Here is a 24,900-nt window from a genome sequence, read left to right as displayed (position 1 = left end):
TATCAGTGTTCTCTTTTGCAATGGATTTTAATGAGATCACAATACAATTCTAGAAAGAAAACAAAAATTGTATAAGCTAAAAGGTAGAATAATTACCTTACAAACCTTCAATTGATTGAGGAAAAAAAAAGGTTTTAAGAAAGGGGTGAGAATGAAGACTAAGTACGACAACAAAGTGTCACATGTTACCTAAATCACACTTGTTGAAAAAACCATTCCAACTAAAAATCACATTCTCAAAAAGAACAATGGCAGAAAACAGCAGAAATTTTGTTCTTTAACAAAATTTGCAGTCACAACCTACATTTCTTCACGGCCCTCACAAAAAGGTCAAAATGAAAGTGAATCAGTATTCATATCATTCCTTTTAATTTACGTTGCAGTGAAGTGATTATGATGGTCTTGGTGGCCCTTACATTTTCTCCAGCAAACACATTGCAGATAACACTCGAAACAATAAAATTTCCAATAAACAACTCTACAGACACATATGTACATAAACATGCATATACAACAGTTAGTACAGAAGAAAATAATACAAAATAATACAATATAATGTACAGAACTATTTAAAAATACTGTTCACCATCAACCACTTGCTTTGAATAGTTAACTTTAATGTTAAGGAACACCACTTGTGTGTGCTAAGTTTACAAAAGATGCTCAACCCTCAATGACTAGGGACAAAATGGGAGATTCAAAACTGATGAAAGATGGGAGATCTGTGACTGTTGGCTGAAAAAGGCCTGGTTACTTGCCTGCGTCTCTGGCCAGGAACAGTCCAAAAATTAATGTCCATATTTGATGTAGCAAAGGTATGGAAATACAAATAAATTTTAATTTATCTTAAATCACAGAATCTTCAATGTTATCAAAGTAAGACAATCTGTAGATGCAATCTCCTGTTCCCCCAGTCAATTTAATTAGATAATAATAAAGAGAATAAAAACAAATCCAGAGGTTTTGGTTTAATCTTGAACAAAGAATTCAAGAGAGGCAACAGTGTGAAACCTCCATAGCTAGTAGTTTCTTTTCTTTGCTCCAGGTTCCCAAATTTGATGTTCAGACTTGAATCAAACACTAAGGTCTGCATCATCGAAATTAAATGGAGCACCATCACAGCCGAAAAGTTTATCACTATTGCTGCAGACAGAGCAGATATAACAGCCGTAAAAATAAATTTAACATATAGTACAAAAATATGTCACAGATAATTTAACACCATTCTATATTAATTTAATTCTTTGAAGAACAATATAGAAAGAATTCTGATTATGATACAAAACATTTTTACAGCTTCACCACTAACTGCTCCAGTGCTGAATACATGTCCCCCCCTCCCCCCTCCCAACAAAACAGAATAGAAAGAACAGAATTAACACACACACTCGCTCACTTCTGATTGTGAGCAGTGGTGGAAAGTTTTACATACTTGTAAATACAAATATATCCAAATCATGATGCATAAGCATAAATATAGTCACAAAATTAAATGATAAAAAACACTATCCTCTGTACATGCAGTTAATTTAACTCAGGATAGAGACATAATGACAGAAAATGTAAGGGACAAAAGAATCTAAGGCACAGAAAAACAAGGAATCAATTTTCCAAGCATTGCTTGGGCTGAAGGACAATAGAAATTTTAAACCATGAGCATTTGCTTCATAGAGTTACTTTGTAACACCAATTAAAAGAATCTTTTGAGTTATAAATTTAACAACTTTTTTCAAGAAAAGAAAACTTGATTTTTAACAAAACTGAAACAAGTGAAAGAGAAACAAGTTTGAGTGATTATCTGCGCTTTTTCTCTTTTCTTTTTTTCTCTTTTTTCTTCTGTACTTTTTCATCATCTGAATCTTCAGATGTGTTGAAAGAGTGAAGAAGATTTCTCCCCATTCTTCCAAGTGACGCAACAGATCCATTGAGGGATTTGTGTGCTGGAAGGTCATGAGGCATAGAATTGTTCATTTTACTCTCTTTGGAACTGTTGGAGTGATGTAGAAGACTGAAGTCTGGGGAAGCACAAGGACTTTCATCCATCGACACTGGAGAAGCAGGAGGGTTCTCACCAACTGAGTTCAAGGGGCTTGTGGAGCGGAGTTGCGGGAAAAACCTTGATGATGTGGGGGATGTTGGGGGACTACTTGTTGGAGAGCTTGATGATGCAGAATCGTTCAAAGCAAAGCTGTAAAACCCAGAGAGAATGAATAATATTTGGAACTGTATTTGTCACACACATCAATTCTACTTGTGAGAAATGAGTGGCCACACTTACTTCAGGGTGCGTTGGCTGGAGAGGAGGCTCCCTATTGCTCTGGACCTGGTTGGTGTTGGAGGCTTGAATGGAGTTGAACTAGCAAGAATGTCCAACTTTCCTTCGTTTAAGATAGTTGCTACTTCAAGTTCATCTAGAAAAAATTAGAATAGAAGTTTACCTATTGGGTATTGGGACAGGTACAATATCAGAGGTTTGTGAGACTTATCAGCATTGACTCACCATCAGAGACTTGCATGTTCCATGTACCAGACAGTGGCCTCGGAGCAGAAGTATTGATCAATCGCCTCTTCATGATTGATTTGGAGCCAAAGAGGGAAGACACTACGGGGCGTCGCAGGACTCTGTCAGGCCGACCACACTTCCTCCGAAGAACCTCAGTCATCTTCAGTGGCACAGACAAGAGGAAGATGAGCAAGTTGAGGATGGCCATAAGACCAGTCAAGGCCATGTGCTGTGCAACAGCGAGGGGTGGGGAAAGTTTAGTGATGAAAAGGGGGGCAGTTAATGCGCATGCACCAAGGATCAAGGGGTAATGGAGTGGAAGCCCAATTCAAAAAATACAACCACCCCTATCAACTTAGGGTAATTTCCAAAAGCAACTAACTTTCTTTGGCAGAATATCAAGGGAAACAGCTATTCTACTTTATACACAAGACAGTGGAAGCATTGCTACTAATAGAATAAATGATGAAAAGCATTGGTTGGCATAAAAAGAATTAGGAGAACAAATGAATAAAATTTTAAATGACTTCAAGGTAAATCTGATGAAGTGATTACCCAGAATGCTATGAAAAGCTGTTACTGATACAAGGATACTAGACTACATCAAGGCATTGCATAACTAGCCCTCTAGGTACAAGTTTTGAAGGGGTGAGATGGGGAAATTGGGTGACACAAAAATTAAGAAACTAACTTACCGGAGCTTTGAGGTCTTGGGCAGTGGGATTCCTCTTGCGCCGTTCACACCACATTTGTTGAAGCCGAGGTTGTTTCAAAAGTTTGTCCACATTGGGCCTTTCCAGGTGATTTGGAATCAGCATTTCTCGAATAATATTTTTAAGTTCTTCTGATAGGTCTGTGGAGAATCACAAAATTGTGCAGTTATATGCAAAGAAGAAAGGGTAAGGATAAATTTTATTCGTCAAGTTCAACATACGAGTTGTTTTAGTTAGAGGTATTTCTCCTCTTCTAAGACTTTGCCAATCTTCACCACCTCCAGGCATCACAATGTCAGCAGCAAGTTCCAAAATACAAAGTCCTAAACTAAAAACATCAACTGCTGGAGTGCATGGCCCTCCATCTAACAATTCTGGGGCAAGGTACCTCCCATCACCTTCCACAACATTTTTGGGTGGCAAGGCATCCTACAAATATTTAAAAAAGTCACACATATTAATAAAACTTTAAAATATATAGAAATTGAAGAGAGGAGAAGGAACGAGAAGAAACAGGCAGAGCTTACCTGACTCATATCAACAAGAAGACCAAAGTCTGCAAGTTTACAGACACCCTCTGCTGTCATTAAGATGTTCTCTAATTTAACATCTACATGGACCAGCCTGTTGTCATGGAGATTTTTGAGACCCTGAATAAAGCACAAAAATAATTAAGAGGGTACTTGTTCATTTCACCATAAATTCAAATCAAACTGTTTTTACTCACCAACAGGAGGTCAAGGAGAATCTCCCAGACTTTACTTTCATTAATTTCATGATTAGTACCAGCATATGCTTCCAGTGATGTCTGGCAAAACTCTAACCATAGAAATAGTCTGCCCTGTTCCTCCCATGCATTGTAAAGTCTTACGCAATTTTGATGCACAGGAATCATTTCATGTTTGCGTACTTCTTCAGAGCGTTTAAGTCTAAACCGACAAGAATCATGGGTCAGAATTATAAATATGATGCAAGTTAAAGAACTCACCAATTTATTAAAAGACCTACCTTTCAGCCTCGTTGTGAAAGATTTCTTTAGAAACCTTAACTGCATACACTTTGTTATCTTCTTTGCTTATAACTCTGTAAACTTTTCCAAAGTGACCTTCACCCACTTGAGTCACATCTTTGAAAACCTGATGCATATAGTTTACGTCCCTACGATGTCTGTCATACAAGCTACTCAATGGCAAACCTGCAAATCTGGTTAAGGAAAAACCTAGTGGAAAACCATGTGAAATGACCATAAAAACAAATACAACACATCACCAAAGTTTACAAAATTTAGTTGTTTTTTTTAGGGTTTTTTTAACATTAAAATTTACTGGTAGTCATAAATGGGAAATGAGCCTAGAGCCTTAATTGGGTCAATACCAGATGTTCCAGACAAGTCACAACAGTCTCTAATCAAGGCAGTACATAGCACAAGAATAATTTGAATAGGAAGCACAGAAAATCAGCAGAAAAACCCCACCTACTGCTTCTTATTCCCTTGTTTGTTGATATTTATGTTTACATTTAAGGAAACAGCTGTCATTGAAATCAAGGGCAGAAATTCCAGATCCCTATGAATGTAAAGCAAGAAGTTAAAAGCAAAACTGGTGGCGACAAAAAAGGATACACTTAGATCGATCTTGTTTAAAAGTAACAAGAGAGGCCTCTCTTGGAACTCTGAACCAAGGGGAGAATTTCACCGGCGTCTTCGGAGGGACGGGGGTCTTTGTTGTTGTCTCCACATCCTGCCAACAACAACAACAACAAACGATTCATGTATATCGCGGAACGGAATACCTCGCAACTAAATCAATACGACTCTGAAAAGAATGGGGCTTCAGCTTCCACATAGGGTTAAGGTTACACCGGCCGGCCTCCGACCACTTGTTGTTCTTTTGAGGTTAGTCGCCAATGTTCCGTGACAATAAACAATCCACTCTGGCATCCCAAAATTACGCATTCTCAATAGAAGAAACATGAATCGACTACAACGGTATATTTTTATGGATTTCATTGAATGCGACATAGTTATAGCATAAATTTGACCTTCCGCAACATGGCCTACAAACCTTCTTTCTTTGAAACGAATCCTCCGCGTCGAAGGAGAAACAATTCCCAAACAAACTTCCGTGGCCCTCCAGACACAGCGAATCTTCCTTCAGAGCCATGATGCACTTATGCACCAACAAGATGCAATTATTTTATCTTGAAGGGTAGCAGAAACATAACTACTCAGACTAGAAGAAAATAACACGGCACTCGTTTAAAACCCCCACACCACACAGCAACCACATTGTGGTACTTAAAAAGAAACGACGTGATTGGTGGGCATTTGCATTGTGGGTACCGTCAGAAAGCGACGCCGCCGTCGCTGATGTAGTTCGGACCCACGCCACCAGATCGCGGGAGCGCAGGCGCGCAGCTCAGCCAGCTCGGCTTCCGCTGGCGGGAAGATTCGGATCGAATCCGTTCCGGGCGCCTTCATGTTACTTCCGTGGAAAAATACTAAAGCAGCAACCACAAGTTTTTTGTTTAGTTAATGATTGTAGTGATCATTTACAGTAAAAAAAAATTGATCTAGTGTGTCAGGAGTCTTGTATCCAAATGAAAAATGGTTGGATGGAAGGGGTAAAAGGACAGTTAAAAGCAAGACCGTTGGAAACTGAGTTCAAATATATTTTCACATTTCATATTTACAAAATAAAGTTTTACTAGTGTGCTGATGGCTCTCATTTAAAATGAATTTAGGATTCTAACAAGCTTGATGGTAATTTTTAAATTCCACAAGATTCTATAAAACAATGCAGCCAAGATTAATAGATTGTTTAAAATTAAGTTGCTGTCATTATGCAATCAAAAGAAAACACTCAGAATGAGGGAGAACAATCAACCCACACATGGAAGCGACAGAAAATCATAAGTAGAAATTCATTCATAGAAAGATGAGAAATTTAGACAGGATTGAAACATTGATTTACAAAACTATAGCATTACAAAACTAGATTTTTGAAATAAACTTTTAACAAATGCTACGGAACATACATAGCCGTGCATCAATAACCGAAAAAAGGTGCAAACACATGGTGTGAAGTCGGTGACAATGCAACACCCCAAAGCTTCAGCCAAAGCAGCTATTGAAACCACTTTGGCACCAAAGATTAAAAATCCATTAAAAAACAAACCTCAAAAAACAAATGTTTATTCTTAATTAAAGAATTTTTTTAAATCCTATTTTTATTTAATTTTTAAATAAAACAAGAACACCTTTGATATTGATAGATGATACATGGACCAAGCAAAATAGCATGCAATAAGATGGTTGCATGGAGCCGGTAAGCTCAAATACAAATCATTAGGCAAGAGTTTAAGAATTGAGGTTGTACCAGAGCAAGAATGAGCTGCTAGATATGTTTCTATCATGATTAACAAGTGTTTTCACAAAAGAAAAACAAAACAATGTGAATGATTGATCTTAAGACAATAAAATATTTTAAACCCGCCCATCACACACAAGTAAATACAATGGTTGCACAAAAAAAAACAACAGAAAAACTACAATTATACATGTCAGCAAGTAAAAACCCAATATAGAAATAAATTAACAGCAATCTGCATCTGTCCTTAATGCTCCAGTCACAAAGGAACAGAGTTCGATACAGAAAAAGGGGGCAGGGGAGGAAGGAAAACGGAAGGAATCAACACAAATTTACAGGAGCGAACAATGACTAATCTACATTGTGACAACATAACCAACACACTTAACATTATCTTAGCCACTACAACAACAAAGTTACAATCTAAATATTCTTAGTAGTAGGCAAGGAAACATGTCTTTTGTCCTTTATTGGAATCTTGGAGGTCTGTCCAGCACGGATGAGATCCTTGCGACTTGTACATGTATACATGTAAATTGTACAACAAAATAAATCCTAGCACTTAGATGGGATGACATCAGTTCGCGTAATTTAACAATATTTACACTTGAGCACGATGGCATCATTTTGGCACTTCATAACACTATAACATTCCAATATCTCAAGCAAGATGCAGCTCACAAGTTCACTCTGCCATCACAGCAGAGGTAACCAAATCACAATGCATAAAGGCGTAAAGCCAAAGAAGTAGCTGAAGATTAGCAGCTGATGATTAGTTTGCAGCCAATTCAGATGTAGATTCCACTGCTTTTGGCTTGTCTTCACATACTGCTGTTGCACTTGACACCATCGATTCAGATTTGACGGCACTGTTGGATGGTTCACCAGCTGCAGCAGCTGCTAATGCTTTAGCGGCCACCACAAGAGAAGCCGCCTCAGAAGATGGTGAAAGAACTGCAGAATCGTCTAAGTCGGCCATTCCTCGAGCAACCAATTCTTGATTGATGAGAACAACCTGGCAACAGAAAAAAGACAGTTACCCTAAGACAAAGCTTGTACAAAAGTTACGGAACTTCCCAAAAGTCAATTATGATACAGAAAGTCGAAGCATGTTTAGAGGAAAAAAGTGCACCAATAGGAGTACTAGTCATGGCCATAACCCTTCTGGATCAAGAGTTTCCTTAAACTAGAGAATTTATTCTTCAGTGCAACCAGAGCACTAGTGCAGTTCCACCTTTTTAAGATAGCAAGCCAAATTTGACTGGAGGATGTATAGAAGCTCTTTAAGATGCAACTATATGAACAAAATGAAAGAGCAACTAATTTTGCAAGAAAAAGGTGAAAGACAAAGCTGTAATATTTGATGCAACGTGTGTGTACAGCTGTGATGATTCCTTTCAACAGTTAAAATTCTTGAGAGCCATACAACCAGGATGTCTCTCTCAAAAACACATAACCTAAAGCATTAGTGAAGCATGGCATACATATTGTACAGTTTTAGAACTAAATGTAAGGAACTGCTGTGTTATGAACAAAGCATGCGCCTCATCACAATTATTCCAAAGCCAGGATGACTCACCTCTGGGTCATACATCCATGGCTGCAAGGGACAAGAACACAACTCAAAATATGACTTGCATAGTAAATGATTCAAATTTTGTAAAAGCAATTAAGTGCTCCAGAATGAAATGTATTTTTTAGCAGCAATGAAAAAAGCTAAATGGCAAGCCTCGGGGAAAACAAAAAAAAGGAACAGACATGGCCACTTGTTCTAGTTTCAGAGGTTTGATAGGAAACAACCCAGTCTCTTGAAAAGCCTCAGGGCATTCGGAACTTCAACTCTTAGCTTAAGCTCAATAACTTCTTACAGCATAACAGCAAAAATGAAAGTGAAACAGTTTTAATGAATAATTGGATAAAAATGGTATAAGAGCCTTAAATTTTGAGAAACTGGAAGTCAGTATCTTAGATTATTTGGTACTGAAGTAGACTTGACAAATATGAAGAAATGCTAAAATCTGTCATTGGCACCATTTTACTATATTTGCAGAGGATAACATGAAGTCAGATGTGCTGCCATATTTACCTGTGAATTTACAGAAGAGTAGAGATAAATTAATGGGACACCGTCTGCTGCATAGTCGTACACTTGTGCAAGCAGCATCTGTCCTCTTGTAAGTTCTTCAACTATCCTAAGTGCTTCCAGACTCCACTCCCCTGATTCACCTGAAATTGATTAAAAATAACAATAAAACAGAATCCATCAGGAGAAAGGGAGGCAGCAGAGCAGCATGTTAATGAATACATAACTTACCTGATGGTTTGATGTTAGCAAGGTAGCATTCAGTAGCTTGGAAGGGAAGTGTCATAAAGTCTTGCCGGATTTGTCTTAAGACTGAATTGCCCACTGGCATATAGCCACCATAATCTACAAATTTAATTTCACTAGTCTGGGATTCTTCATTGGTTGAAACTACTTGGGCTCTGTACCAGCCGTCAACAGCAGGTGCCACACAAATATTGCCAGCTAGAGAAAAGTAAAAATAAAGAACTGCTATAAAAAAATGTTTGTAAGATGACAAAATTAAAGCAGACATGCAACCAATAATACCTTCAATAGGATCTGGAAGATTTGGAGCGTCCACATTGGCATAAATAGAATTCATCATATGATTAAGTCGCTGAAGGAATTGATATGATGGATGGTATGGCTGCTGTACGAACATGTGTGCAGGTGACACCAAGCTTGAGATCATCACCTCATTGTTCACACCCTCAACGAGATGCAGCTGAATAAAGAAACAGTGACATAAGCTTCTGACATACAATTGTAATTCAAAAGATTCTGAATAGACCAAGGACCTACTTGACAGAAATCTGGAACCAAGGGAAACGTTGTTGGTGTTGGTGCTAGGGAAATCTGATCTAATGTAATATTGGGGTACTTGTTAATCGGAAACCGTTGTCGGATCATAGTTAAAGCATTGTCTATGTCTGCTGTAGTTCCTAAAATTAGAGAAAAAACAATTAGTACTTCATGTTATGACAATAAGCACAATATTCCAATAGTGTGGCGGAATCTCACCTTCAATTGTACAAATCTTTTGCTTGGTCGATTCTGGGTGTCTCTTAATTGTTACAGAAGCATTAGTCTTTGACTTTATTTCATGTACAAATGACCCATGGCGACCAATGAGACGTCCCACTAGCACCTGAGGAAGCAAGAAATCATACACGGAATAGTTGCTGGTTGATTCTACACTGTTGTCTACTTCAGCGTCACCAGCCAGAGAACCACTGCCCACAGGAGTCCTTGATGGCGGAGACGCTACGTCACTGCACCCCTTGCCACTGTCGCTGGAGCCCTGAAAAAGGAGCATAAAAAACAGTCCGTATGATCCAGAATAACAAAGACGGATGGAATGTGACTAGTCTAACAGTGCAGGCTTACCTCACTATGCTCATCTGAATAGCTGCTCATAGATGGGCTGGCCAGCATGGCATCGACAGGGCTGTGGTTGGCAGAATCCCTCTCCGCACCACGCCTCTGCTCCTCACTTGATCCAAGAGCCAAGGATGCAAGTTTGCCTTCCAGGGCACATACTTTACTACTCTCATCCTTAGCTTCTTTGGGAGGAGCCATCGCAGCTTCAACTTCTTTCGTATCCTTCATTTTGTCGGGAGATGAAGCTTTCTGAGCTGTCTCTGGAGGAGACTTGTTCTCTTGATGAATAATTTCCGCACACTTGACCTCTTGAGGTGCAGAGAGTAACGGCTCACAATTCAAAGCAACTAGTTTCTCCTCAACAGGAGAGGGTAGAGTATTATCACACTCTAAAGACTTCACAGATAGTGTCTCCCCAGTAGGAGACAATGAAAGAGTGTTGTCACACTTGGGAGGCTTAGCAACCTGAATGGGATTTACTGCCTCAACTGGAGTAGCGACAGCGCTTATTTCCACGTCCTCACTCTTGGTTGTTTCAACACCTTTTAACAAATCGGCAATGTCTGCGGAACTTAATTGCCTGTGGTCAACTGTCGAGTCTGGCTCGCAAGTCAAGTCACTCTGTTGCAAACCAAGGGGGATCTCGTCCTCCTCTTCAATATCTTGATGTCCCGCCTCTGCAGTGTCCGGCAAGAGTTTTGAAGTGCCTCCTGGGTCAGAGCGAAGAGTGTTCCTTTTCCGCTTGTACCACACAAGACTCAGCAGGATCACTAGTGACGGCAAAGACCACACCCACAGTTGTCGAGGAGTGCTGGCTGGAGCCATTCTTGACATCCACAGCGGAAGTTACCGCGGAAATGGTGGACCTGAAACAGACAAGAGCAGGCAGGCGTTAAGACCACAGATCAGGAAGTGTCAGTTTGTTTCCCCTAAAAATGCCTCAACACCCAACACAGTGGGCTAGAAGACCGGTACAGGCGGCCAAAACAGAGCTCCAGAGTCGCTAAACAGGACTCCAACCGAACGTGTGACTCCACCAATGGATTCCTCGTTCGGAGAGCAATCCGTTGGAGGGATCACACGATCGGTTTGAGTCCCATTTAGCGCCTCTAGAGCCTGCAGTTGGCCGCGCCGCCGCCGCCACCTCAGCAAAAGGGTAGGGTGGCCGATGGCCGCGGACGGCACCGGCACCGCCAAGTCGCCTGTCGCCCGCGGCAGCACGGCGGCAGCACGCCAGCATAAAGCAGAGGCAAGCAGCGCGACTCCAGGAAAAACGACACCGACTCGCCATAATCGGCTATGTCCGGTTCGGTTCCCCGCGGTTCCCACAAGGTGCCCGACCGTCCCGTCCAGACCGTCTCGACCCGGCCCGGCCGCCCGCCGCCCTGCGTGCACCGCGGTTTGGGCCCGGCCTGGGCCATACGCCCAGAGGACGACGGCGACGGCGGAACGTCCACGTCGGACACGCGGCCGAGAAGGTGCGCCACGCCTTCCGGTGTCCACGACGTCCTGCCCCGCCTGGCCCCGCCGCAGACTGACTCCGAGAGTCGCTTTCGTCGCTCCGTCTCCGTCGCACTCACGGGGCGTCCCCTGTAGGCGCGAGAGAGACAGCGCGACGGGATCAGTCGGCGTGGCGGTCGACCCGGTCAGCCCAGACAATCGGCCATCCACACCGCCGCCGTCCAGGCCCACATCGCGGCGAAGAGTCGCGCCCTGGCGTCGCGACGCCGCGGCCCACGAGGAGGGGGAGGGGAGGGCGACGGCGCCCCCGAAATAACACAAAACCGGACGGGCCGCGAATAAACGAACGCGCGAGCGGCGTGCGCCGGCCGGCATGTGTCAAACGCTTCCGCGAGCCCACCGCGAGTCGCGAGGCTGGGGCATGGGGCTTCCCCTGGAGGTGCGAGAGAGACAGAATCAGTCCGCAGCGCCGCCAGACCCGCCGACTGCACGCGCAAGGCGCACTCAAGCGCCAAGTCGACGGCCTGATGGACGCCGCGGGCCGTGTCCACTCCACGCGCAGCCACGCGCCCCGAAGCCCGGGCTCGGCGCACAGTGGGCCAGAAGGCTGGCGGAGGCGGCCAAAACTCTAGACGCGTTTTGAGCTCCAGCTTCGCTAGATGGGCCTCGAACCGAACGTGTGACCCCACCAATGAATGGCTCTCCGAACGAGGAATCCATTGGTGGGGTCACACGTTCGGTTCGAGTCCCATTTAGCGACTCTGGAGCCCAAAACGCGCGTCTAGAGTTTTGGCCGCCTCCACCGGTCTTCTGGCCCACTGTGCGGCGTCAAGGCTCGCCTCGGCGCCGCGGCCCGATGAAGGCAAACGTAGACGGGCCGAGGCGCGGCAGGCGTAGCCAGGGCATAGCCACCCGCCTTGGATTTGAAGGGGAATGGAAAGGGGAGAGGAGTGAGGGGGGGGGGGGCGAGAGCACAGAACCAGTTCTGGCGGGCGGCAGGCCTCCGGTTAGGTGCGCCTTCAGTCCGGAGGCAGGCCCTTTGCGTCGCAACCACTCATTCCAAAAAAAAAAAAAAAAAAAACTCTTCAAAAAGTTTATAAATGGTTAAAATGGGAAAGTCTTTTTGAGAGACGCGGCGGTACGGCATGCAAATGCGAGCTCGTTGCACCTTGAGCCGCATCTCCTTTGCGGTGCGTCCGAGGCGCGAGGCGCAGCGCTCGGGCCGGCAGGACGCGGCTGCAGGCCACCGTCCCAAAACGATCCAATTTTAATCGAAATCCCCAAACGCCGCGACGCGGGCTTGGCCCGACCGAGTGGCCCGGAGCTGGGCCCGGAGCCTGGGGCGGCGGGCGGCCTGGGCCTGGGGTGGAGCTTGACGGGCATGAGGCAATGCTCCGATCTGGAAAAGTGTGTCAGCCGATCGGAAAGTGTGGCGGGCGACGGGACTCGGCGGGCGGGGCACAGCGCGCTGCGCGGCGCGGCCAAGTCCAAAACTTTGCTCTGCTCGTAAACACACATTGCCCCACACCACCAGAAGAAACAGGAGCGCGATCAAAAAGGCGGCGGGGGTTTTCAAGCTGCGGGACAAAGGGGTGGGGGGGGGGTCAAGGACTTCCCCCAAGGACAGCAGGGCGGCGAGGCTTGGCGGGGGCGTCGAGGTCCCGCCGCGTCCTCGGCGTCCTACTCGACACGCACGAGGGCATCGAGGACGTCACCGGGCCAACAGCCGTGGCCACACCGCACAGTGGGCCAGAAGACCAGTGGAGGCGGTCAGAATCCCAGACGCGTTTTGAGCTCCAGAGTCACTAAATGGGACTCGAACCGACCGTGATACCCCACCAATGGATTGCTCTCCGATCGAGGAATCCATTGGTGGGGTCACACGTTTGGTTCGAGTCCTGTTGAGCGACTCTGGAGCTCAAAACGCGTCTAGAGTTTTGGCCGCCTCCACCGGTCTTCTGGCCCACTGTGCAGGATCCGCGATTCGGACAGTCCGTCAACCTCCAGCGCCACTACACTATCGGGCCGCGTATCTGCCCCGGCTGGGCGGGCTGGGCGGGCTGGGCGGGCTGCCGGAGTTCCTCGGGCAGGGGCGGGGCCGGACCGGTCCACTGACTGGCCCTTGTGTCTGGAGTCTGGAGGCTCTGTACGCTGGAGTCCTGGCTGGACCCCGGCCGGAGTGCAGGAAAGCGATTGGCCCATTTCGGATTGACGTCACACTCGCGGGTGAAATCGCGGGGCCGCTTTGCAGACACTTGAGCCGTCGCAGTTTCAGCGCAGCGCGGCGGTGCAGCAGCGGGCCCATCTATCGACGAGCCCGATAGAGAGAGAGGGGGAGGGGGGATAGATGCGTGCGGTGCAGTCGTTGCACGGGGATAGAACACGGGGTGGGGGGCACAGTGCCTTGCAGTGCCTTGCAGTGCCGGCACACACGTGACAACGTCGCGACGCCCCGGCCAGCCTAGGCCGGCCGCCTCCGTGGCGTGGCACTGCGGTGCACCGTGGCCACCACACTGCAGACGCGGGGCGCGGTTCGTTCACCGCGTACACACACCGCCAAGAGTAAACGCCCAAATCTAGCGGCGCCACAACGCGGGGCTTTATTTTGCCCTGCGAGCCGCGCGGCCAGAGTCGCGGGCGCCGCGCGTCGGGCAGGAGACGCTCTCGATTAGATAAACCCTCCGTCGAGTATTTTCACCGCGATGGAAAGAGTGGCTCCGCTGCCATTCATTTTCGAGGGCCGCGGACAGTGGGCCAGAAGACCGGTGGAGGCGGACAAAACTCTAGACGCGTTTTGAGCTCCAGAGTCGCTCCATGAGACTCGAACCGAACGTGTGACCCCACCAACGGGATTGCTCTCCGAACGAGGAATCCATTGGTGGGGTCACACGTTCGGCTCAAGTCTCATTGAGCGACTCTGGAGCTCGAAGCGCGTCTGGAATTTCGGCCGCCTCCACCGGCCTTCTGGCCCACTGTGCGCCATCGGGCCGCACGCGAAACGCGGCGTAACGCCACCACGTAGACGACCCCGCTATCATCGACCGCGTGTGCATTTTCCGCATGTGTGTCGAAACGGGGTCGAACTAAAACATCGATGGCGACTCTGCCTCGCACTAGACAGGCGCGGGGGGGGGGGGGCAGCCCGGCTACACACAAACACAATCGAGGGCACGGCGAGGCGGACGCGAAGCGCGCGTCGCGGTGTAGGGCCTTCAGGACCTTGACACGGAAGCCGAAGACGCAGAGTGAGGGGGGAGGGGGAGTAGCGGGTCAGCGCCAGATCAAAATATCAAAACAACAAAAACAAAGTCGCCACGTGTCGCCACTAAAGAGCCTCCCCCGGGCACGGTCGATTTGCCAGAAGACCGGCGCAGGCGGCCCAAATTCCACACTCTGGAGCTCAAAACAGAGGCAGACCCGAGGTCCATTTCACCCCTAGTTACGCCATCCAGCGACGACAAGCAGTCCTCCTCGAACCGCGCGAGCGAAGCCTCACCTAAAGAACACACAAACAAACAAAAACATTAGGCCGCTGTCATGACGGGAACCGCAACAAGCCAACTTTCTTGGCTGCTCTTCGAATTGGTGGGATCACAGGTTCGGTTCGAGTCCTGTTAGCGACTCTGGAGCTCAAAACGCGTCTAGAGTTTAGGCCGCCTCCACCGGTCTTCTGGCCCACTGGGCGCAGGCGTACCGCAAGGGCACACGCCCCGGGGCGGCCTGCAAGAGCAGCCAGTGGCGCCTCTCCAAAACGCAGCGGTAGTTGGCGTGCACCGCGAGCCGCGTGCAGCACTGCAGGGCGCTGCCAGTGTAGTGACACTGCACGACACCCGGCGCGACCTCCACCAATGTCAGTCAGTCCCCCCACGCCTGGGCGCGCTAGCCGCACTGGCGGTAGGTCATCAACACTTCCGGGCAGTCCCCTGCCATTCGCCACTACACCAGTGGCGACAAAACGATCAACTAGAGAGACTTTCGTGGTAATGGACGCGACGTGACAGTTCAGCACCTTTCCTCGCGGGTCGGCTCAGACTGGAGCCGATGACGACCCCTTGACGTTTTGGCCAGACACCCACAAAACCGTCGCCTCCCTATCGGGTGCGAGAGAGACAGCGCGGCGGGGCGCCGTCCTTGGGACGCACGGGCGTGCGAGCGTGTGCGCCGCCCACCCATTCACGAGGAGCCGAGGTTCGAACACCGGCAGCGGCGCGCAAAAATAAACCAAAACAACCACGCGTGTAAACCGACCGGGGGCCGCCGGCATCCTTTTGCTAGGCCGCTAGGCCAGCCTGTGCATGTGTGAGTGTGGGCGGGCGCACACGGACACGAGCTTGGCGTGACTGCCAGCCCGTTTCACTGCGCAGTTCATGAGTTCGATCGCACGCCAGGGCGCGCCAGGGGGGCCAACTCTGCCCAATGTGCGCCACTGTGTGTGTGTTCGTGTCTACGCACCAAGGGCAAAAACAGGCGAGACAGTGTACTGCACGGGGTGAAAGGGGCAACGCTGGAATGCCGCCCCAACAACCTGGCAAGCCCAGCCTTCGCGTAGCCTCTCGCACGGCGAGCAGCCCGCGGCCGTTTTGACAGATGGAACGACCCTTGTGGAACCTAACCTTCCTTTGCAAGTTACTACATTTTGGAAATCCAACCTGGGCACACCGTAAACAAAATCCCGATGTAGGGACAATGAGCTGAGTGCTCCCGACGGCATCCCTTCAACCCCAGAAATGGGTACCAGGAAAATGTACTGGTCTTAGAAGGCAGTTAAAAGGAACGGCTTGAGCAAACGTTCCTAATCAGTTGATGTTTTCCGTCGAGCAAACAACCAGTGAACATGCTGGTGGTACAGCTAGCGCGAACAGACAGTACGTACTGCACGACCGAAATCAGGAAGACATCACGGTCACAACATATGGTGAACCACTTGAGGGTTTATTTATTAAATGTACACCATCAGCACTGCAGGACCAAAATCACGAAGACATCAAGGTCGCATTATCATCATATGGTGAACCAACCGGTGAGAACCACTTCAGGGCTTATTTCTTTATTTCGTTTATCAAACCATCAGCACTGCAGGACCGAAATCACGAAGACATCAAGGTCACAACATCATCATATGGTGAACCACTTCAGGGCTTATTTCTTTATTTCGTTTATCAAACCATCAGCACTGCAGGACCGAAATCACGAAGACATCAAGGTCACATCATCATCATATGGCGAACCATTCCAAGCTGCACTTAAAACCAACAGCTCAATAACATATCTTAAATTATACATGAAACCATCAGCACTGCAGGACCAAAATCACGAAGACATCAAGGTCACAGCATCATCATATGGTGAACCAGGGCTCATATCTTAAATATATTAAAAATTATCTTAAAATATCTTAAATTAACCATTTATCAAACCATCAGCACTGCAGGACCGAAATCACGAAGACCTCAAGGTCACAGCATCATCATGCGGAAAGTCCCCTCCCCAGTTCCAGAGTAACAGAGCATCTTCGACCATCGCGAAAAACAAACCAGCCATACAGGCAGTTTCCTACAGGGTAGGGCGATGGCGGCTCAGTGCAAGCAGTGCAGGTGAATCCCCGCTCTACAAGGAAGGAGATAAAGGAGGCCTCGCTACCTAGCACGCAAGAAAGGGACGTCTGCGCGAAGGTGCGATTTGGAGGAAAAAGGAGGGGGGATCCAGGTGCCCAAGTGGCGTGTGTATCCACCGGCTCCTGCAGCACCCGCTTCCCTCTTCGTCATTTTATTTCGAAATGGGCGAGTGAGAGAGAAGAACAAAGCTGGTGGTAGGCTCCGCCGGGAGGCAGGCAGAGGGGGGGTATATTTGGGTCAGCATGCCGCACAGACGATCAGGCAGCCCGGCAGGCCGCCGGTCTCCGACCGAGCCGGTCAGACGCGCAGCCAGCCAGGACAAGGGACTCGCCTCGTCCGAGGAGGTGGAGGAGGGAGAGGGGGGAGAGGAGAGGAGGATGCCGGCTACCTGCCGAGGGCCCTTCGCGATCACGCCAAGGACGCGTTTCGTCAAGACGCTCGGTGCGCGGAAACTCCCGCATTTGCAGCGTTTGCCTCGAACCTCGAGGAGACGCACAGCTTCGCCTGCTTCCCCAGCGCCGCCGGCAGCAAGGCGGCCAGCCACCCCCGGGACGTCCCAGGACGCTCGACACACGTGCCCGCCCGCACCTGCCCAGTCCACCGAGTCCTCGGCGAGTCCTCGGCCCCCCTGGCGGGCCCCACCGCGTCCCCCTGGCTGGCGGGACCCTCGTAGACCCTCGCGGTGCCTTCCGCTTGTCTGGCAACACGGCCGGCGCTCGAATTAGAAGGAGGGGGCGGGCCCAGGGGGGCCCAGGGGCACACGTCTCACGGCCTGACCACCACGACGACGACCCTGCGTCGCGAACTGCGGGCACGCACCGCCGCCACGCGCCTTCCCCCGGCCGGAGCCACGTTTCGCAAAACCGAGGAAACCAACCAAAACCCCGACGCGACATCGGCAGGTAATTGCCAACCCAGCAAGTCCCGTCGTTCTCGGAAGCGGCTGCGTCTTTCGCAGTGAGGCCACGAAAGGGCAAAAGGCCAGGGGAGGGGGCTCAGTACGGAGAAATGGACAGAGAGGGGGGGGGGGGGCGAGTGCAAGTGACTCACACACCGCGAGCTGCATCGCGTCACGTCGAAGGGGGGCCGCGGATTCGTGTGACACATCACACACACACACACGCACGCACACACGAAGTGGGCGGGGGAACATGTGCTCACCCCGGTGGGAATCGAACCACCGGCACGAGGAGGAGGAGCTTTTCGGCCAAGAAATCGACCGCGGCGCGACTGGAGAAAAGGGGTCACACGGCGTGTCAATCAAGGGGGGCTCCTTGACATTTGCATGGCAGCGAGCAGGACGGACGGACGAACGCGCAAAGGGCGTGTGCACGGTCCTGCAAAGCACCACAGGCTCCGAGACCACGACACACAGACACTGCGGACATTTTGCGGCCACACAGTGACCTTGCATCGCGATCAAGGCGGCGGGCGGTGCACTGTGTGTGTGCACACTGGCGGACAGGGCTGCAGCCGCGTGCGGTGGACGCGGCTGAGACGTTCCCACGGCAAAGCGTGCGTCCAACGCGTCCGACGGGGGGCGGTCCGGGGCGGTCGCTGGCGGTCGCCCGATGGCAGCCCGTCAGACCGTGGTCGGCCAGACACGAGGGAAGACCAGTAGCCTAACGTCGCGACCGCCCGCCCCCCGCGCGCGCTCGAACAGGTGGCGGGGCCGCCACTGCCGCCAGGCTCATCCCGAACCCAACTCGATGAGTCCGCGGGGCACCGCAAGGCCCTCGGCCAGCCCGTCGGCCAGGCCCGCCCCAAGGAGAACGGCTCCACCGCAAAGCCCGGAACGTCGGCTGGAACGTCCCGGAACACACAGCCCCGTTTTATGGCAACATTTCCATAACCCGGTGTCAACGTGTCAACCCGGCGGCCGGCCGACCGTCTCGTCTCGCGGCGCAGTAGTGCCCGCCCTGCCTGCCACCGTCCATCTCTCTCTCTCCCTCTCTCCGGCCAGACCACTCGCACTAATTGGGACGCCCAGATAGCCACATGGTAATCGACGCGCCACTGCGTCTCAGCACCTGAGCCCGTCAGCCTGCCGTCAGCCCACCGCAAGGCCGGCCAATACATTGTAGCAGCCAAACCCAGCGCGCCAGCCAACCCTAGACGCGTTTTGAACTCCAGTGTCGCAAACCGGGACTCGAACCGAGCGTGTGACCCCACCAATGGATTGCTCTCCGAACGAGGAATCCATTGGTGGGGTCACACGTTCGGTTCGAGTCCCATTCAGCGACTCTGCAGCTCAAAACGCGTACTGGATTTTGACTGCCTACACCGGTCTTCTGGCCCACTGTGCAGCACAGCCAGCCGGCCGGAGCAGTGTGCCACCAAGCCCACCGCAACAGCCAGCACAAACATCACAGTTACCTCACGTGCGGTAAGACCCCCGCAAAACAAGGGCCGACACAGCCAAGAAAAACAGGCGATAGTAAAATAAAATTTGCGTGTTGCAGCGGGGATACACTGTCATTTCTTTTCAGTTCCAGAAACGCACTTGCGTTCCTAGTGTTGAAAAGTTCCAGCCAATTTTAGCGCAGCGCCACAAGGAGAGCAGTGGACGCCAGGGGGCGAACAACGTGAGGTGCTATGTACGTACATACTCCTCGGTGCACAGTAGCAGTGTGCGGGGCCAAAGGCACTGGCCGCCCGCCAAATTCTCATCAGTCAGGCGGACAGACGGGCGGACAGGCAGACAGGCGTTACCCCCGCGACAGCGACGTGCGATAAAAACAAAAACACCCACGCCGCGCGTCTCTGTCGGCCGGGGGGCGGTCAATTCAAACAACAGCACTCAACCAACCCGTTTCCGCCCAGTCACCGGCCGGGCCCCGGCCTAGCCTAGCCTAGCCGCCACGCGGAGCGCGGCAGAGTGGGGCCCAAGGACGCCTGCCGGACGCATCCTTGAGGACACGCCGCCGCGGCCAGCGGGACAGGCCGGGCCTGCCGGGCCTGCCGGGCCAGGCTCGCGGCGAGGCCCGCCAAAAACACTTTTACTTTCAAGGCGGACGGAAGATCGCGCCTGGAAGCGCGGATGCCATTTTCATCGCTCGAAAACGATGACAATTTCATCAAAGCTCCGAAACTTGTCACAACAACGTCGTCAACGAGTTTGATGGCTACTCGGAAAATTAGCCACCACACTGTCCGTCAAGTGACAGGCTAACTTTTCACGGTGCGGCGGCCGCCAAAACAGCACCGCAGGGCGACACGCTGCGCGGGCTGGCCGGCCGCACAGTGGATTTGCCAGAAGACCGGCGGAGGCGGCCAAAATTCTTAACGCGTTTTGAGCTCCCGAGTCGCTAAACAGGACTCGAACCGAGCGTATGACCCCACCAATGGATTCCTCGCTCGGAGAGCAATCCATTGGTGGGGTCACACGTTCGGTTCGAGTCGTTTATAGCGACTCTGGAGCTCAAGACGCGTCTTGAATTTTGGCAGCCGGCGCCGGTCTCCTGACAAATCCACTTTGCGTCGCCCCAGTCACTCCCAGCCGGCACGGCACTGTTTGCGCCGTTGGCGCGCACACGCAGGCATGTCCGTATGAGTGACTGAGTGGCCGCCCGGACGCCTGGAGGGGCCGGAGGAGAGAGAGGGAAGAGAGGGGCCCGCCGCTGGAGAAGGGGCAAGGCACCGGCTGGAACTGGAGAGGGCTCCGACGGGCGGGGCGGCATGGCGGCGGTGAGCCCGCTTCCAGCGCAAAGCCCAGCCACACAACGCCGCGCCGCCTCCAATTTGGCAGCATTTCACATTCCGCGCCACATTCCCGGCCGACGGCCAACGAGTTAATACTGGCAAAGCGCAAAAAAAGATAAATAAACGCTGCAGTGCACGTCAACGTGATTTCATTCACACTCCGATGGCTTCTCTAGCGTCCTCGGTCCGGAAACGTCAACTCCATCTCCCCTCCCGCGGCCGGCCGGGCAGCGCCGCGCAGCGACGGGCGCCAAACAGGCCAGACGGAAAAAAAATAAACCAATTCGCAGAGATAAACCGGGTGCGACACCAGAAGCGCCATTCGCAAATTGTTACATAAGGGGGCGGCCCGGCGGGCCCGGCTCCGGCGCAGGGGGTGGGGGAGGGTTGGGGCCACGCGACGGCCACAGGGGGGCCGCGGAACCACGCGGGGCCAGCTCCTTCCAGACGGCACTGACAACCAGGACACCCCGAACTAGAGCGCGAGCCTGCCGAGCGATCCAGAACTTTGTCGCTCCGTCTCTCTCGCACCCTCACGGAGAGCCCCACGGGCGCGAGAGAGACAGAGCGATCTTCGGCACCGCCCGGCGGTCCGCGTCGCGCCAGGAAGTCCCTGCCTCAACCGGCGGCCGCGTGTCCTTCGAGGCCGGCAAGGACGTCGCGCACGGCGCGCAACAGGGGCGGCGGCGCGCCGACCACCGGGACCACCAGGTCGCCGTCGACGCCACGCTCCGTCCGCTCACGCCCTGTGGCACCTGTGGGCGCCATATGGGCGCGCCGTGGCGGCCAGCACGCCGCGGCACACGCCCCGTCGGCACGCGGCGCGGCACGGCACGGCCGCGAAGAGCAGACAGAACACGCCGCGGGCACGGACACCACACTCACCTCATCCTGTTGACAGGGCGCCATGAGGAACGGTAAGCCAGTCCTGGGCGACGGCAATCCAATGGCAGGCTGACAACCACTCCACCGTACTCTACAAAACGATCCACCCCGACGGGGGCACAACGTGCGCACACCGACACTCACTCACAGACACACACACACAGACAGACAGACACGAGCTGGGCTTTCGCGACTCGCGGCAGAGACCCCGTGCGGCACGGTGCACCACGTGGCGGCGACTGACTACTGCCTGCTGGGCTGGCTGGGCTGGCTGGCGAGCAGCCTGCTGCCTCCAAAGCCAGCCAAAGGGGGCCCGGGAGGCAGCGCGCATGCGCGTACCGGCCGCGCCGTGACCAGCCGCACCAAGCGGTCGCGCAGCCACACACACACACACACACACACACACACTGGCAGCGGGCCGCGGTGCCGCGGGGAGCCAGCCCGCGAGCCGGCAGGCCAGGCCGGCACCGGGCGCGTGAGCCGAGTGCGCGCTAAACGCCGTGATGTGCAATACGGGACGTTCGTTCATTCCGACCAGATTGCTCCAGTACGCACCACGCCTACACGCGAAACAAAAAAAAGAACAAAATAAATCCCGTTTGAGAATGGTCACAACATTGCTCGGACTTTGGCGAGTTTGCTTTGAACTAAGTTACATTAAATTACCCCCTCACACACACACACACACGCACGCACACGCGTTGGCCGGTAGGTTTGTTTTCGTTCCAGCTGTTTTTTAAATTTTAAAACTCCCGCCGTAAAACCGCTTCCTCCCACTAATGAGCGGACGCGGACGCGGGGCGTTGCTATGCGAGGCTGTCTAGGCCAGACGAGGATAGAAGACGGCGATAGACGCGGCTACAAGATGATAGACGCGGATAGAGGGGCAGATAGAATTCGGCGGCGCAGTGCCGCCGCCATGACACCTCGCTTTCCGATTATCAATTTGCCGCCAACCACGCGGCCCCTCGATTCCGAAAAGTCGTTTCATCGGTCTGTCTCTCTCGCACCGACCCGGAACGCCCCATGAGTGCGAGAGAGACAGACTGCTCGATGGCGTCGCGGCGACACCTGCGTCAACGGAAGGGCATACACTGCGAGGCGCCGGCCGGGCGCAGCTGAGCCAACACGGCCAAGGATGGAAAACAGGCACACTTCCCTTGCATTCCGCCAATTTGAAAACCCACCCCCGCACAGTGGGCCAGAAGACCGGTGGAGCCGGCCCAAACTCTAGACGCGTTTTGAGCTCCAGGGTCGCCGAACAGGACTCGGAGCGAACGAGGAATCATTGGTGGGTCTTTGGCCCACTGCGCTCCGTAAGGTCCTTGCCTCAGTTGCGCGCCTTGAGCAACACAAGTGAAACGCAAAGCGTTGTTGATCACTGCGTTCGAGTTCAAATATTACTGAGCTAATTACACACTCGTTTCTGCCCCGCCCGTCGCACGAACCTCTAACCGCACACACTGACATACTCCGCAAGTGCGACTAGTCTACTCTACATATCTAGCAAGGCGATCGAACCCACCAACCCACCCCTATCTCACCTAGTATGCCAATCTGCGACGTATCTAACGCGCCCGGCTACGTACGTGCCACACACACACACACACACACGCACAGTCTTAATGGGTGGCACCGATAGGTCATGCGACCAATTGCAACCAGCCGATACACGTTCCCAATCACCTCTCATTGCAGCAACATGCTGCGGCAAAAATTTGAAAAAAAAAAGGCCCAACAACTACTATTTTAATAATGTCAACAAACGAGACGAGTGTTTCGCGTTTCAAAGCTATAAATATTTTTCGTAGTGCCGTAGTGAATGGTGGGGTACTGTACGCGGAGGGCCGGCATACGCGGCGCGGTGTACCGAGCCGAGGTCGCGGGGTCACAAACCGGACAGCCCGGCACCGGCCGGCACCGGACCTAGCCGCAGCAGATGTGCCTCTCCGGGCACCCCGCCGCACCCAGCACACTGAGAGTCGTTTTCGTCGCTCCGTCTCTCTCGCACCCATGGGGCGTCCCGCGTGGGTGCGAGAGAGACAGAGCGACGAAAACGACTCTCGGATTCAGTCTGCTGCACGCAGTCTCCCAAGGCCCCGAGGCCCCCTGCCGACCAAACGACAACCCCTTGGCGACCGCATCACCAAATGCCAACTTGGCGAAAAATGAACTGGCCGCAACTTGGCAAACTTAAAAACGCTCAAAAAGACGCAAAGAAACTCGGTTTGGAAAAGAAAGGCACTTTTAAATTTTTAGGGCGGAAAGAAACTTGGGCGAAACTTTACACCGCGACACAGCGGGCCAAAGAATGACCCCACCAATGGATCGCTCTCCGAACGAGGAATCCATTGGTGGGGTCACACGTTCGGTTCGAGTCCCATTTAGCGACTCTGGAGCTCAAAACGCGTCCAGACTTTGGGCCGCCTCCACTGGTCTTCTGGCCCACTGTGCGCGAACTGCCAAAAGTGAGTGCGCCTTCCCGGCCGGCTGCGCCACTGGGAGGAACAGCGGGCGGAACGCAAGCCTCGTTACGAGGGCCTACAGTAGTAAATAAGCCCGGCGAACGGAACGGTAAGCCGGGGCAAGCCCGCGGTAAGCCCTGTCCAGTGCACTGCGAGGCGCGGGGCGGCAAGGCGGGTGAGCTGAAGGGTGGAGCGAGTCGAAGCCCGGCCAGTCACGCTAGTCCAGTGGTTCTCAACCTTAGGGTCGCGACCCCAAGCGGGGTCGCGAAATTTTTTTAAGGGGTCGCGGCGATGCTGGGGTCGTGTTTTAGGCCGATTTTAAGCAGCCACTGCGTCTGATCCGAGGCGGGCATTTTGCTCCCTCAACGGGCAATCGGTCTTTGGACCTTCCTTTAGCATGACTTTGTTACGGAGTGCAATTATCAGTCTTAGTTTGGGAGCAGTATTGTCTCAAAGTTGGCCGAAACGCTCAGAAATGTCTACGAAAAATCGTGTTTTGGGCCGATTTTAAGCAGCCACTGCGTCTGATCCGAGGCGGGCATTTTGCTCCCTCGACGGGCAATTGGTCTTTGGACCTTCCTTTAGCATGCCTTTGTTACGGAGTGCGATTGTCAGTCTTAGTTTGGGAGCAGTATTGTCTCAAAGTCGATCAAAACGGTCGCAAGTGTCTTTGAAAAATCGTTGTGACTATTTTGGTCAACTTTGAGACAATACTGCTCCCAAACTAAGACTGATAATCGCAC

The 24,900-nt window shown here is 51.6% G+C and overlaps 2 protein-coding genes across 8 annotated transcripts in view; both read right to left on the bottom strand.

The window, feature by feature from the left end:
• Positions 1-8: 8 nt before the first annotated feature.
• On the bottom strand, positions 9-5,563 carry LOC117651911 (membrane-associated tyrosine- and threonine-specific cdc2-inhibitory kinase). 2 transcript variants are annotated; one of them, XM_034396475.1, is made up of 10 exons: positions 5,280-5,563; positions 4,838-4,955; positions 4,225-4,411; positions 3,944-4,145; positions 3,744-3,866; positions 3,438-3,645; positions 3,199-3,356; positions 2,501-2,732; positions 2,279-2,411; positions 9-2,188 (listed from the first exon to the last, which is right to left on the bottom strand). In XM_034396475.1, exons 1-10 carry the CDS (start codon positions 5,376-5,378, stop codon positions 1,795-1,797), a joined length of 1,854 nt encoding a protein of 617 aa, XP_034252366.1. In that variant the 5' UTR covers positions 5,379-5,563; the 3' UTR covers positions 9-1,794. The 2 variants fall into 2 exon arrangements, with proteins under 2 accessions (XP_034252366.1, XP_034252367.1); XM_034396476.1 differs by having other exon boundaries at positions 2,501-2,663; positions 5,280-5,561.
• A 301-nt stretch (positions 5,564-5,864) lies between these two features.
• The window catches only part of LOC117651910 (A-kinase anchor protein 1, mitochondrial), a 32,691-nt gene continuing 13,655 nt past the window's right edge, over positions 5,865-24,900 (bottom strand). For 4 of the 6 annotated variants that reach the window (XM_034396468.1, XM_034396471.1, XM_034396473.1 and 1 more), the window contains exons 3-10: positions 10,036-10,895; positions 9,670-9,949; positions 9,451-9,590; positions 9,196-9,373; positions 8,899-9,111; positions 8,671-8,810; positions 8,164-8,184; positions 5,865-7,599 (exon numbers count right to left, since the gene is read on the bottom strand). In XM_034396468.1, coding sequence (XP_034252359.1) covers positions 7,357-7,599; positions 8,164-8,184; positions 8,671-8,810; positions 8,899-9,111; positions 9,196-9,373; positions 9,451-9,590; positions 9,670-9,949; positions 10,036-10,863 — 2,043 coding nt within the window. In that variant the 5' untranslated portion in view covers positions 10,864-10,895 and the 3' untranslated portion in view covers positions 5,865-7,356. Of the gene's footprint in view, positions 7,600-8,163; positions 8,185-8,670; positions 8,811-8,898; positions 9,112-9,195; positions 9,374-9,450; positions 9,591-9,669; positions 9,950-10,035; positions 10,896-21,692; positions 21,954-24,900 lie in introns of those variants that run through there. The other 2 variants (XM_034396469.1, XM_034396474.1) reach the window with 2 other exon arrangements.

This window comes from Thrips palmi, unplaced genomic scaffold (genome assembly GCF_012932325.1).
Source record: "Thrips palmi isolate BJ-2018 unplaced genomic scaffold, TpBJ-2018v1 HiC_scaffold_6, whole genome shotgun sequence".
NCBI classification, from domain to species: domain Eukaryota; kingdom Metazoa; phylum Arthropoda; class Insecta; order Thysanoptera; family Thripidae; genus Thrips; species Thrips palmi.
Note: the sequence above shows the minus strand (reverse complement) of the source record. Positions and strands in the feature narration are given on the sequence as shown.

Coding starts and splice junctions, on each gene's coding strand:
- LOC117651911 (XM_034396475.1), bottom strand. CDS start 5,378: ATGGCTCTGAAGGAAGATTCGCTGTGTCTGGAGGGCCACGGAAGTTTG. Junction 4,146..4,224: donor TTTCACAACGAGGCTGAAAG/GTAGGTCTTTTA, acceptor TTGTCGGTTTAG/ACTTAAACGCTCTGAAGAAG. Junction 3,867..3,943: donor TTCTCCTTGACCTCCTGTTG/GTGAGTAAAAAC, acceptor TGCTTTATTCAG/GGTCTCAAAAATCTCCATGA.